The 14,567-nt window shown below is 49.0% G+C and overlaps 1 protein-coding gene across 6 annotated transcripts in view; it reads left to right on the top strand.

Moving 5' to 3' along the window:
* Positions 1-14,567, top strand: part of PTK2 (protein tyrosine kinase 2) — a 123,978-nt gene that overhangs the window by 71,533 nt on the left and 37,878 nt on the right. For all 6 annotated transcript variants that reach the window (XM_033125813.1, XM_033125811.1, XM_033125810.1 and 3 more), the window contains 6 exons: positions 2,367-2,451; positions 3,578-3,678; positions 5,424-5,539; positions 6,375-6,475; positions 9,442-9,531; positions 12,063-12,267. In XM_033125813.1, coding sequence (XP_032981704.1) covers positions 2,367-2,451; positions 3,578-3,678; positions 5,424-5,539; positions 6,375-6,475; positions 9,442-9,531; positions 12,063-12,267 — 698 coding nt within the window. The remainder of the gene's footprint in view (positions 1-2,366; positions 2,452-3,577; positions 3,679-5,423; positions 5,540-6,374; positions 6,476-9,441; positions 9,532-12,062; positions 12,268-14,567) is intronic.

Genomic DNA, 14,567 nt, shown 5'->3' with positions numbered 1-14,567 from the left:
TGCTTGACCAAACACCTGGGCACCCCATGGCCCAGTCAAGTTGACACATAAAATTAACTATCACAGTGGGATATCCGGAGTTTTGTTTTGGTCACAGCAAGTTTAAAATAATTGCCACATCCTAATCAGGACAGGGACTAGGTAGGTTGGATCTCTGAGTCTGGGCTGAAAAGAGAAGTGAGACTAGAGACAGAACTGTGGGGGTCCGCCAGAGGTGGTACCTGAGTCCTTTGGCACCGGAGGAGGTAACGTAGACTAGAGTTGGCCTGAGGATTGAACCCAGGGGTGTTAAACACTGAGAAGGTCGCAAGTAATAGCTTGTCTTGCCACGTCTCCTCCGATGCCAGTCTCTTCTGCCTGAGGCTAGAGCTTATGTGGGCAGCTACCCGTAGTTACGTAGCAACAGCTCTTCTGAGAAAAGTGTGGCATTTTCAGGTTTCATCAGCACGCAGGACACTCACCGGGGGCACCATTTCACAGCCAGGTCGTGGGACGAGCAGCAGCCCCTCCCGTGCTGGGGCGTAATGGGCACTGGGGCACCCAGCTGCTGCCACCCCTGCAGTTTGTCACAGTTACACACTGCCCTCAGTCACTCCGGAAGTAGTGTCCTATCACAGAGGGGGCATGTCACTGCCAGCCACGTACCTTTCAGTCTCTGCCCCGTCACCTCCAGAGTGGGCAGCCCAGGTCCCCCTGCCACCTGTTCTCCAGAGTGAGATACCCTGTAAGCCCCAGGGCATGATTGCCATAAAGCACAGACGTGCTCAAGACCTACTGAGAAAACTAAAGACAGCGAGACCACACAGCCCTCCCAAGGGACCAAGTGGCTCTGTTCTCCTCACAGCTGTGTGATGGTGACGCCAGCTGGCCCCTCCCCGGGAAGGAAGAGGAAGACTAGAAACAGGGGCACCCCGTGGTTCCTCTCTTCTCCCCCTGGGGCTGCAGGCTCTGCCCGTTGCTCTCATCCCCTCTCAGGACCCACTGCAGAGACAGGCGGGGAGGCACCTACCAGCCTGTCTTAAACCTTTGCCCATCCTGCCTCTCCCCTCTTTCTTCTTCCCTCTGGTTTTCCTCGTCTCTCCTGCCTCTAACAGAATGTGAGTCACCTGACAAAAATAGTCAGCATGACATAAGACACATAGATGGTCTGAAAAGACAACATACAGTAAGAAGACAGCACCTAAGCTGCGGATTAGAATAATCTATGGAATTCTTTTGGTTTGCTTGACATGGCCTCTTATTCCTTGTATTTCTGAAGCTCTCTCTCTTGAACTTGTTCAAGAAAAGATGGACTTATCTGGCTCCCAGAACAACACATTTTCTTGGACCACCCTGTCAGGGCCCCTTGTGTTTTTTCCTCCCTGACCTCATTGTAGAGCCCGGAGACGCTGTCCTGGGACCTCTGTCTCCTGGGGCAGTTTCCTCTAGTCCCATGGCTTTCAACCCCGTCCATATTGTGACTACTTTCACATTTCTTATCCAGCCCTGAGTCTCCCCCTGAACTCCTGTCATGGCACCCTACTGCCCCCTCACCTGTGTGACGTGGGTGACCTCAGCGTGTCACGTCCAGAGCTGGGCATCTCATCTTCCTCTTCTGTCTTCCCGTTTCTCTGGCCAAAAACCTGAACTCGACTTCTGTCACACCCAGGCCAGCCTCTCAGCCCTTCCTCACCTCCACTGCCCCCACACTTGTCCGAGCTGCCTCTACCTGCAGCCGTCACCTCTCTGTAGCCCTTCCTCAGTACCACGGCAGAGTTCCTCTTCAGCTGGAGGTCAGCGGTGACACGCCTCGGCCCAGACCGTCCACCGGCCAGGCCCACTCAGTCAATGTCTTCCCAGCGGCCTAGGAGGCCCCACGTGCCCGGCCCCTCTGAGCTCATACCCCACCCCGCCCAGGCCTTGGCTCCACAGTACCCCCACACCTCCAGTTCTTCGCCCCCATCTCCTGATGGGCACCTCCTCGTACACACGCCTTGTCCTTCCTGCCCACTGCAGAATGACTTGTTTCTGGTGTTTCCTGTCTGCACTGGAGCAGAAGCTGGACGCTGGAGTAGAACCGACTCGCTGCCTGTCGTCCGCTGGTGTATCTCGGCACCCACAACAGTGCCCGCAACATGGCAGGCCGCAAACGTGGGCCAGAGGAGCTGGGGCTAGGCTGCGACATTTCACACACACAACCGTTCTCATTGGGGGGTTCTGCAGAGTATTTTAGGTGTCCTCTCACTCTCAAGATTGCACAGTTCTGGTCCTGTCTGGTCCAGAGTCCATGTAGTTGCAGAACCAACAGACTTTCATGAATGTGCCCACCGATTCTTATACAGACCCTCTGTTTGCATGTGTGTGATTCTGTGATTTCCCTGACACAGGAGAATCCAGCTTTGGCAGTTGCAATTAAAACCTGTAAAAACTGTACTTCGGACAGCGTGAGAGAGAAATTCCTTCAGGAAGCCTGTAAGTTTCTAGAAATTTCTGTGGAACTCCATTTGACTTTCTGTGAAATCCAAAGTGAAGAAGAAAAATAATGTTTTGAGTTTTATGAGACAATTACAAATTCATATCCTTATTCATAGAGGCCCATAGCTACACATTTTTCCAGGTAAGCCATGGTGTTTGGGGTATAAAGGTAGATTGGTTTACTGTCCCTTTATCCTCCAATACCCCGTACCATTAAATATCTTGGCCCTGGAATTGGGCAGACACAGAAGTGGTGGCGGCCCAGGTGCTGCCAGACCCTGGAGTTCGCAGGTGAGCAGGACACAGTCCCTGCCCCGATAGCTCGCGCAGACTAGTGGGGAGCAAGGGCCGCGACTGGTCCCCTCATCCTGCCACAGGCTCACCACCCTCTGGCTCGCGGTTCATAACCTCCCGTAAGGCAGCTGCCTGGGGAGAGCCAGGTCTGACGAGGTCTTCTGTGCTGAGTCAGACTCTCAGACGGCCGGGATCTTGTCCATCTGTCTGTACCCATCGGGTTCCTTCCCACCTCCTCCCAAGCTGGGATGTCCTTCTGCCTCTCATGTGGCTTGTCCCTTCTCCTCTGACCCCATATAGTAGTCTCTCCTCAGAAGCTTTGTCACAGGGCCGTGTCCTTTCCTTCCTAAGTATTCGTAATTACATATGCCTTGCCTAAAATCATATTGCCTCTCCCTCCCTCTAGACGCTAAGCTCCATGGGGGCAAGGACCTTGTCTGTTTTGCCCGCTGCTCAGACCCGGTGACTGGCACAGGGCTTGCCCGTTAGAGGCACACGGTCGACAGGGGTTGTGTGGTCGAGTCTCGTGTGCTTCGTCACTTATACAATGACTGACTGCCTTCTCCCCAAGTCCGTGAAAATTTATCACGTGACAGTCTGATAAATTAGGAAGTCATAGAGGAAGTCGTATTGTCAATTCATCAGTTACATCTAAGTATGTCCTTTATCCTGTCCCTGTGTCCCCGGCTTGAGTATAGGACAAGGCCTGGCGGGGTTCTGTCTCAACTAATTTATTTCCACGGAGCGTCTAGGCCAAGGAAGCACAGATGCATCAGCCGCCATCCCCTAACACCCTGTCGAGAGAGTAACTGTGGACTGTTGTTCCTAGTAACCATGCGTCAGTTTGATCATCCTCACATTGTGAAGCTGATCGGAGTCATCACGGAGAACCCCGTCTGGATCATCATGGAGCTGTGCACGCTGGGAGAGGTACCGCTGCCCAGGCCTGGCCGTGGGGCGGGGCGGGGCGGGGCTGCCAGGGCGTGGCCTCCTGCCTAGTACTCACCCAGCTGCCCTCGCTACCTGCTGTCCTTTGTTTAAGGAAAGGAAGTGCGTGAGGTACACATACCCCTGTGGTTTGAGTCAGAGAGTCCGGGTATGTCTCCATCATTAGGTTCCCAGGTAAACCCTAACTCAGTACCAGCAGCAGCCCTTCCCAAGCAACAGTTTTACCAGCACTAGAAGCAGCGGATGCCCAGGTGGTTCTTTTTCCCTCGGGTGCCGTTGCCTAAAGAGCTCACCCAGTGATTTCAGGATGAAGGAAGCAGTGTTAATGGAGTTTGGGTCAATTAAAGCTAAATTTAGGTAAATCGAATCAGTTCCTTAATCTTTCTGAGAGTTTGCTTTGTAGTCTTTTAGACCGACTGGCATTAGTCATAAGTTTCTTTTTAAAACATGAGTAACCGATTGTGAACATGTCTCCTTATTTGACTTTCTCCAGAGTACAGACACTCTTAATCAGTGTATCACCGTCACCTGGAAACTTGTCAGAAATGCACATTCTTGGCCCCACCCAGGCCTGCGGAACAGGCCCCGGGCAGGGCGGGCGTGGGCCCAGCACCGGTCTCGTCTGTGCTCTGCCCTGTAGCCCGCAGCCAGCCTACTTGTGCAGAAACACAGTCCGTTTCTCAGATGCCCACACTTGACTTGCTGGTCCTGAAATTTAGTAATTTAACCTTCTAAAACGTTACACACATTCCTCCTTTTTTAAAGGATACCACACTTTTGCTTTTAATGAGTATTGGGGTTACCAGTCCCCAGGAACCAAAGAGTAGTTTGGGTCCTTCCTCCATTCCGTGACGCTGCCAGCCCTCCTTCCCGCTGACAGGGCCCGGCCTGAACGCTCCCCACTTTTGCCCACACGTAATAACCGAGTTTTCTCGATGAAGCATTTTAAGGCTTCTACAACATTTCTTCTTCCTCTGCTCTACCTTTCCAGATAAAATGGAGTTTTTGTGTGTGTTTTTTTACCCTGTGTTTCTGCTTTTGCTTTCGAAGAATTTGCTAATTCTTCTGGCTTAAAAACTATTGCTAAATGTTTCTCCTTTATGGACTGATTTTGTAGAATTAAGAGTGTTAAATCCCTCTGCCTTTGTTACGTTAGCATTTAGTTGAACTAATCATGAGTCGTAGTAGGAATTGCTAAGCCCATTAGGAGAAATATCCAGCACGTGACCCCTTTACCTGTCTGCACCCAGAACTCCATGGAGTGGGGGGAGACCTCTTTCTTGTCTCCCCTCCCTCTCATCACCTTACCTCAGATCTGCCTGGGACACAGTGAGGTTTAGAGAGGGGTGAGCTGACCTTGCCAGTATATTGGGCTTGTTGAGTGGTAACTAGATCTTTTTGTTTTCTAAGTATTGTTTAGCAATATTTTATACTATGCTTTTATTCATTTCCTGGAAGCCTCTTTCTGTATTTTTTTTATAAATTTGTCTATAGTCGTGAAGATTCCAATTTTACAATAGGATTTCAAATAAAGAATGATTAACCGTGTTTTCTGAGCTAGTATGTTTTAGTCATTATGCTTTTTTTAATTAGGGGACAGTTGAAGCCATTCTGATAAAAAGGAGTTTGCAGATAGGCAGATTGATATTAAATGTGGCTCTTCTGCTGTTAATTTCTCTTCTCCGTCACTGATTCTTTTTTCTTTTGTCTTGGTCTCTGTCCCAAAGCTGAGGTCGTTTCTGCAAGTCAGGAAGTACAGTTTGGACCTGGCCTCGTTGATCCTGTATGCCTACCAGCTCAGCACAGCTCTCGCGTACCTGGAGAGCAAAAGATTTGTGCACAGGTGAGGTCCAAGCAGCCTTCTGCAGAAACGGGGATGGGGCACAGGTACTCGCTGTGTCCTGAGGCCCTCTGGACCCCTCGACTCGGTTGGACACGGCACTGGAGTGTCGTGCTGTACAAGCCCTAGGCGAGTGACGTGCCATGCACGCTAATATGCGCGTTTAAAGCGCTGTCCCTCACACGGACTTTGAAACATCCTGTATCAGTTACTCCTACGGATACTCTTGAGAGCCTGTCCGTGGCACTAGCACAGTGAACCTATGGTCCTAAAACAGATATTGTCCTGGGATTTCCCAGGACACCACAGTGTCACGAGTGGCAGCTGTGGGCATTGTTTGGAATGTCTCATTGTACGTGGGGCCTCTAGTTGGAATACAAGTGAAAGCTGTTAGAGGCTGTTGGCCTGGTTTTGTGTCAGTTTTGTTACCAAGCATTAATGCAGACTGCATCGGCAAGACAATTTACAGGTGTTCAGAAGAGACTTTCATTTTCTTTAATGCAGTCTCTTCAGAACAGCAGGGTGACAAACCACGGCTGTGTGTGACATCTCAGTGATGCAGTTGGTAATACGGCTGTCTGGAAAGTGATGAGGTTTCATTATTTGTTCATGTACTTTGCCACCATTCACAATTCTGGTCATCATATTAGTAAGTAAATATCTACCAAAAGGAATACAGCTGCAGGAAAAAATGAAAGTGTCCTCTTTTGGTATATAAATAAATCTCCCATTTGCATTGTATATAAGCTGTCTCTCAAAGCAAGTGCATGTCCTTATATGATATAGATGAGTGTGTAGTTTCTGTGCACATTTATTGTCCCCAACTCTTCCTTACCAGGGACATAGCTGCTCGGAATGTTCTGGTGTCCTCAAATGATTGTGTGAAATTAGGAGACTTTGGGTTATCCCGGTATATGGAAGACAGTACTTACTACAAAGGTAAGAAATCAGCGATACAGAAGAGAGACAGAGGAAATGTAACAATTTTTGTTTCTGACAAAGGTATGTTTTTAAGAAACATGCTCAGAGGATGGTTGACAGAAGACTAAAACCAGCTCCATGTGGGAAGCACAGCCTTTCCAATATACGGTGGCCATCCGCAGGCAGGGAAAGCGGACCTCGGCCTCGGCATCATTCCACAGCCACTCAGGACGGCTCTTAGGCTTCCTTACAATCTCAGACTTGAAGGACTAACAAAAAAATCTTTGGGATCTAGGGCGAGGCAAAGAGTCCTTAGATTTGACACCTAAGGCATGGTTCGTAAAAGGAAAAAATTGATAGATTGAACCTCATGGAAATTAAAAATTTTTGTTCTGCAAAGACCCTGTTAAAAGGATGAAAAAACAAGCTGCAGAGTGGGAGAAAATACTTGCCAACCATGTATCTATTCAACAAAGAACTAGAATGTAGAAAGAACTCTTAAAACCCAAGAGTCAAAAAAGAAAGAAACAAGATGGTTAGAAGATGAGCAAAACATAGGAAGAGAGGTTTTACTGAAGCGGGTATACAGAAGGCAAATAAGCACATTCCCCCTCATGGAAATGCAGACTAAAACCTCAGTCATGTCATTGCACACCCATCAGAATGGCTAAGATAAAAAATAGTTATAACACCAAGTGCTGGCCAACATGCAGAGAAACTAAATTACTCATGAATTGATTGTGAGAATGTAAAATGGTACAGCCACTCCGGACAAGAGTTTTGCAGATTCTTAAAAACTAAGCGTGCAACTACCATACGACCCATCAGTTACACTCTAAACATTTCTCTGGGAGAACTGAACACTTGTGTTCACACAAAGCCTGTATTTGAATGTTCGCTGCAGCTTATTTTTAACAGCAAAAATTGGAATCAGCACAGGCGTCCTTCACCTGGTCGACGTCGTTAGACACCTCACGCAGGGGTCGGGAGCATTGGCCTGGAGAAAGCCATTTGTCTTTGAAATCTCCAGTTGACTAACTGCAGGCTTGGATCCATTAGTTTTGGAACTGAAATCTGGCTCATCGGGTTTTTCTTTGATTTTGCCAATCTTGGAATCAGACTGACTTGGCCCTTTAAATTACTATTGAACACATGTTCTAATTAATTAAACTTCATATTCCTGGTACTTCTGCTAAGGTTTGGATTATAAGTTCATATCATGCTATTTGTACGTATTCTGAGTCCTACCATTTTACGAAGGCCAGTTTCTGCCTCAGGTTGCTTGACTTTTTATACTACAGCTCATGACTATTCTCTTTCCACATCCTTTCTATAAACTACAGCCTGAAACAGTTTTAAAAGTGATCCTTTGTTGTGTGAAAAAAAGATTATCTGGTTGTTGATTCCTTTTGGTGGTTTAATCATCAAACTTGAAAACGACTAAGTCAGCTGTCCACTGTGTTAAACGTTTCATGTCCAGCTCACATCCTGACTGGTCCAGGGCCTAGAGTCCCAGTAAGAGCTCCAGTCAGGAAGGGTGGGTGGCCCAGGCTGTCGTCACTTAGACAGCATGGAATCGGGCAGCACACCATGCGTGTGTGTTGTCATCTCAGAAAGGTCAGTGAGCACAGACTTCATTAGGCTTCGGGAGAACTGCCCTAAAGGTTAGGGAGCTTCAGTTCAGAGCACAGTTGGAGGACTCAGACAGAGGATCTGACCTCAGTGGTCATGAAGGTGCTGGAAGTTAAATGGAAACAAGTAAGCGAAACAAATAGAATTGTCTCCTGCTGGAAGTCTTCAGAGGCACGGCCTGCTTACAGGAGGAAGTCTGAAGCCTGGGCGGCTGCCAGAGCCCAGGGCCCCTGCTCCACCCTTTTGGGCTGGGCCTTCTTCCCCTCCCCCAGCCTTCCCTGGCATGCCTCACGCTCACGGTTCCTCTCTAATTCCGGGGCTCTTGGCGTGTATCCTGTCATACCCCGTAGCGTATCTGAAGAGACTGTCTCTACCTTACAATTAGAAGTCCATGCAGAGAGTTACTCTGCCTGGGTGGTTCATCTGGTCACCCAACAGTCGGAGGACCGTTTAGTGACGGGCTAAGCTGTTTCCCCTGTGGCACAAAGGAAAGTTCTTAGGCCTTCAAAGAGGGATGATTCCAGGCTTCCTTCAGAAGGGTCCTTTGTCATCCCCTCGCCCCCTCCACTCTTCGCATACTGATGAGGGTACAGTCAGTGTCTTTATTTGTGGGCTCCATGTTTGCACATTCACCTATTGGCTAACATTTGTAGCCCCCCCGACCAGTCCTCACGCTGCTTTTGTAGTCATGTGAGGACACACACAGAGCAGTGAAAAATGTCTGCTCCCGCTGGAGGAAGGAGACAGAAGGGGCCGTCAGCACGGTAGGAGCTCTCTAGCTCTGGGCCAGTTGGATGGTTTAAATCCCACTTCTGACACCTGTTAGTGGGGGTGGCTTTGGGCACGTCACTGAACACTCTAGTTTTCTAAAGAAACTAAAACCTACCAGGACCTGTGCTCTTAGGATTTAAGGTCTCTGTGAGCTAAGCATGTATGTGCATGTATTTCCCTACGTGCAGTGGTTCTGTGTTTGAAGTGGCTTTGCGGAACATGACTGCACAAGTGGGAATGGACCGTATGTCCTTAGCAGGCCACTCTTAAAGCCAGGTTCCATCCTGTAGATGAGGACCCAGTCTGAGAAGCTGCGAAGCGTGTGTAACTTCCCTGCTCCCCGCCTCTCACCAGAGAGAAGGACCCCAGTGTGTCATGTCCCTACCGCAGTGTAACCACTCATCCCCCCAAATGACCTCAGAACATCAAGGAAAAGAAAAGTAGTTTTCCCAAAGAAACAAAGTCCAAGGGTCAAATATCTGAAGCTTTTTATTTTGATACTAAAAATCTCAGCTAGCTATAGCTATTACATTCTTCAGCTGATAACAAGGAAAACTCACTTTCTAAAATTAATCTTCCAGCTTCCAAAGGAAAATTGCCTATTAAATGGATGGCTCCAGAGTCAATCAATTTTCGACGTTTTACCTCAGCTAGTGATGTGTGGATGTTTGGTGAGTATTTTGAAGTTTTGTGTTTTTTTCACTCATCTTTCATACGTTCTACAAAGCAAACTGAGCATTATTTCTTTCTAGAACTTGGAGGTTGATTTGCCTTCCGTTACCTGACATCTCCTTCATTAAACTTCCTCTTTGGTTCATTCGCAGACAGTGGTGGAGCGCGTACGTGTGCCCGCTTCCCGATGTGGCTTCTGTGCTGTTCTGCTCTTCTCAGTCTCCTCCCAGTTCCTCCCTTTTGTTGCCCTTCGCCATCTCGTCTCCCGTCACAGGGAGGCACCTGTTTCCTTGTTTCTCCCCTCTCTCCCTTTGCCACCTCACTCATTCCTTATATGTGAGTGACTTTAAATAGGTAAGCTGTCCATCTGGCTCTGGGATCGCCCCTCAAATCCAGAGTATCTGAAATCGCACTTCATCTCTCTATTCTGGAACCTGACCTCCTTTCTGACTTGTCTCAAGCCTTAAGTCTGATCCTTGTCTTTTGTAGCTTTTACTTCTTGGATGCCTGTCCTGTCCGCCCCGCCCCCCCCCCCCCCCCCCCCCCGGCCCCGGGCTCCATTCAGTCAGTGTCATACTCCCGCTCTGAGTCATCGCAGCACCTAACAGCTGGTGTAAAAGTGTGGCTCCCACCCATTCCACACGACTTCCTCCACCTCCTTCATCCAGATTTTAAGTTACTCACCTTTTTAATATGGACGATACTCCCGCCCCCACCCACCTTCCTGGTGAGACTCTTTCTGCCTGGAACACCTTATCCTTACACCCTCTCCTCCAGCTGAAGTTCTGTCTGACCTTCGAGATCACCTGAAATGTCCCCTCTTCCATGAAGCCAGGTATAAAAACTCCCCTTTCTGTACTTCCTGCCCTTTCTCTCTGTCATAACTCTCACACGTTAATCTTGTGAATAGTCTTATGTGTGTATTTTCTCTGCTGGATTTTAAACTACTTCCGAGTACTAGTAAGTATGTAAATAAAAATAATTTTGTAAACTTTAATTAAAAAAAATTGTAATACATATATGATGTTACATGATGATAACAAAAGATGAAAAAAGTAACTTTGTAGACATCAAGTACCTGCTTTTATGTTTTCTTCTCTTTACTTGCGGTTGATTTTTATGAACCATTTAGAGCCCTAATGGATACCCGGTACAGGAAGGAACTGTTCTGTAGGACAGGAAGTAGCGTGACCATGATCAGAGAAGGCTCTGGGGCCCGGCTGACGTGGCCTCAGCTGTTAGGGGTGTGACCGGAGAGCAGGTCGCTTATCCTCTCAAGTCTGTTCCTGGTTTCAGAGCTTCTAAGATGCGTAAAATTCTAAAGATGTTTTCTCTCCTTTTAATGTTTCCAGAACTGGGTGTGTCACAAATCAGTGCATTTTACATTTGATGTTAGTTGGGGACATGTTTGTGTGGCTGCATTGCCCTCATGAGGATTTTATTTTGTTCATATTGCTGTTCCTTTCTCTTCTGAAAGAGTTAGAAGAGCTCTTTGGTAAGAATAAAATAATTCTAAGAGGCACCAAAGGGTTGTATCATCATTTAGTTGTCAGCATTCCCTCCCTTATCGTCATATAAAATAATACTGTGTCATCTTAGATTTGATAAAATACAGTATTTAAAGCAATATAAGGTGTGAGGATTCAGGTAGCATATGTACATTCAAAGAAGAGTGCAGAGATATATTAAGGTCTCAAAAAATGATTCCTGGTGTTAATATTTCTATAAGGTCATAATATCTGGTGAGAAAAGCAGAACTAAGGCGTTCTTTTTGCCATGCACTCTTTACTTTGAAACGATCAGACTTAAGGCTGATTTCAGGGTCTCCTTCACGTTGCTATGAGACCAGGCCTATCTCCTTGGAGGCAAGTGCCATTCTCGGTGCTGAGGACACACAAGTGAAGTGACGCCGCAGCTCCTGTGTCCCAGGGCAGCTCTCGGTGTGCACCCACGATGGGGGAGAGGTGGGTCCTGCCCACGAGAATCAGGAGAAGGAAAAGCATTGTAGAACTCACAGATGGACTTAAAAGGAAGAAAACCCGTGGCGAAGAAAACAAAAGGGCATTAATTAGAGAATTTGACGCAAGCAACATGCTGGTGCACTGTGCACCCTAGGCCAGCACCAGCCGCCTCCAGCGGGGACTCTTTAGAGGACCATTCCGGACATGGAAGGCTTACCTTGGGGGGTTCTCTTTGTTAGGCCACAGGTCAGCTGCTGGGGTCAGAAGCAAGTTGGACTGAAAAGGGGGAACCTAAAATTCATCCAGCTTGTTTTGAACTGGTTCACTAAACCAGGAGTGTCCCCAGAGCTGCTGGGCCATCTTCTAATACAGGAGTTTTAGAGAAACCTTAGGAAAACTGTTTTTTTCCTTTCATAATTTAATATTATTCGCATTATATCAAATGAGTATTGCTGTTCTTAATTTGTGCCAGTTCGTCGAATGCTGCTTTATTTGGCTGATTGCCCCAAATCCCACGGCTCTCAGGTGGTCCCTGCTGAGCTCACTGCTGTGTCTCCGCCCCCTCCCAGGTGTGTGTATGTGGGAGATACTGATGCATGGTGTGAAGCCTTTTCAAGGAGTGAAGAACAACGATGTGATCGGAAGAATTGAGAATGGGGAAAGACTGCCAATGCCTCCGAACTGCCCTCCTACCCTCTACAGCCTCATGACGAAGTGCTGGGCCTACGACCCCAGCCGGCGGCCCCGGTTCACTGAGCTCAAAGCTCAGCTCAGGTAGGGGTGGGGGGGAGGGGGCCGGGCTGGGCAGGCTGACGCTGCTTCTCCCCGCAGCACCAGCATTTCACGTCACTTTGTCAGCCCGTCGAAGGCTCACCTCTTGCTGGGACAAACTTAGTTACTTTTCCAATCAGTTTGCATTTGTTTATGCCTTGCTAAGGTCTTAAGTTGACTGTATCTTAAAATCTTAGTAAACTTCAGATTATGATGGGCTCCTGCTCCCCTGACTTCTAACTCACGTAGCGTGGCGCATGAGGTCTGTAACAACGTAGCCAGCCACCGCTTGCCTCTCCCATCCTGTCACACAGCTCCTTCCGCTCGCTGATGCTTAGGCCCCGGCAGTCCCTGCTTCTCCTTCTCCCAGCACAGCCTCCGCCTTTGCACACGCGGTTGTCTCTCTCAGAAATGCTCTGCCCCACTTTTGACGTCTGGTGAACCCTATTCAGTCTTTAGAATCCAGCTCCTTTAGGAAACTTCCCTGACCAGTGCCACCCCAAAGAGACAGCCACTGCTTCGGCATCTTCCAGGGCTTCTGTTGCTAGAGGTCAGACAGCCTCATTGGCGTTCAGCTGACCAGTGAGCCATTTGGTGGCTCCTGCTTTGTGCTGGGCGTGTTAGACCCAGACCTCCTGGCGCTCTCAGCGCCCAGGGACACACAGGGACTTCTGGGTGCGCTCGGCCCTCAGTGTCTGCACAGTGGGCTTCCGCCTGGCTGGCAGGGTCTTGTTGGCCTGTCTGTGTCCCCAGCCAGACTCCAGCTCCTGATGGGCCTGGGGCCAAGCTTTGGACTGGGCACCTAACAAGTGCTCGGGGAGCATTTGTCAAACTGCCTTGACTTAAAGTCCACATTGAGACTTCATACTTTAAGAAACAAGAGACTTTTGTAGTATACATACGCAGTGAGCTTAATTAGGGAGCTTAATTACATAACCAACCAATGGTTTAAGGTACGCTGTATCACCTGTTTTCATAGTTCATACTTCCCTGCTTTTATGTGAGATTGTTTTTTTATTTGCTATATTTTAGTCTTTTTTCATGAAAATTACCAAATATCTGCGTCCAAAAGACCCTGAGCTCATCTAGCCCAGTCATAATCCCAGTGCTTGAACCCTCTCTCCACGTCCTCTGGGCTCACCTCTTCTCAGGCAGCTTAACCTGCTGGGAAGAGACTCATCCAGTCAGCAGCTACTTGCTAAGTGCCTGCTTTGTTCTGAGCTGGGTTCCGTGGATTCAACAGCTAACCAGCCCCCAGAGTTCAAAGCCTTGGAGGAGACCGAACGGGGGGAGAGGGGGGGGCGCAGCAGGTCCTCACACAGTGAGAAGCACGCTGGCTTCTCCTGTGTCCCACCCAGCCAGGCCTGCTTTCTAGGGCCGCATAGAACAAGTCTGCTCTGTATTTCACGATGGGTCTGCAGCGTCTCCAGACAGCATTCTTCAAGCTAAAAACCTCACTGCTTAATTCTCATTCGTCTTAATTGTGTGGTCTCTCACTATTAGAGCTGGCTTTTGCACATTCTTTGTTTCTTGTTTTGCTCATAAATTGTTTTGTCCCTCCTTGATCTTTCCTCACATTTTGACAGGTTCTGTCCTTCAGATGCCTGCCCTCTCTGATCCCTGCCTCCCAGACACGCCCTTGTCCCTCTGGCCTGCTGTCCCTGCTGAGTATGGACAGGAGTCCTCTCAGGCCCCTCCTCCCCAGTCCTTCTGGATCCTCTGGCCTCGGGCTGTTTCCCCCTGTCTTGCCCTTTTCTCACACGTCCCGTGCCTGAGGTTTGAGTTGCCGCTGGACATCATGTTTATCCTAAAGCAAAGGTGCTCCCTTCTCCTCTCGGCCAGCTGGCACCCTCACCTCCTGCAGGTGACAGTGGTGCCTGTGTCTACCTCGGCACCCCATCCCCCAGCAGCTGGAGAGGCCCCACGCAGCGTCTTCAGACCCACTCCCCCTTCCTGCCCTTCCTTCCTCCTCATTCTCCTCTGTCTGGGGAAGAATCGTAGGTCCCATGCTCTGAACGCCCGTCGTGGGTTCCTGTTGCTCCGCGTTGGGTCGAGGTGTGCAGAGCAGTGCTGAGACCCCTTCCACCACGCCTGACGGTCTCCAGTCCTCTGTCACCCCATGGCCACTCATCGCCGCCTGGCCTGGGACGCCTCCTCCTCCTCTTGAAATCCTACCCATCTTTCTCGGCTCCTTTTCCATGCTGGCTCTTCCGTGACTTCCCAGCTGACGAGGCTCCGCCCGCAGTCCCCTGAGCACTTTCCTTGTTTTGTCCGCCCCCCCCCACCCCCCCGTGCCGCCAAGC

The sequence above is a fragment of the Rhinolophus ferrumequinum genome, chromosome 14, assembly GCF_004115265.2.
Source record: "Rhinolophus ferrumequinum isolate MPI-CBG mRhiFer1 chromosome 14, mRhiFer1_v1.p, whole genome shotgun sequence".
NCBI classification, from domain to species: domain Eukaryota; kingdom Metazoa; phylum Chordata; class Mammalia; order Chiroptera; family Rhinolophidae; genus Rhinolophus; species Rhinolophus ferrumequinum.
Note: the sequence above shows the minus strand (reverse complement) of the source record. Positions and strands in the feature narration are given on the sequence as shown.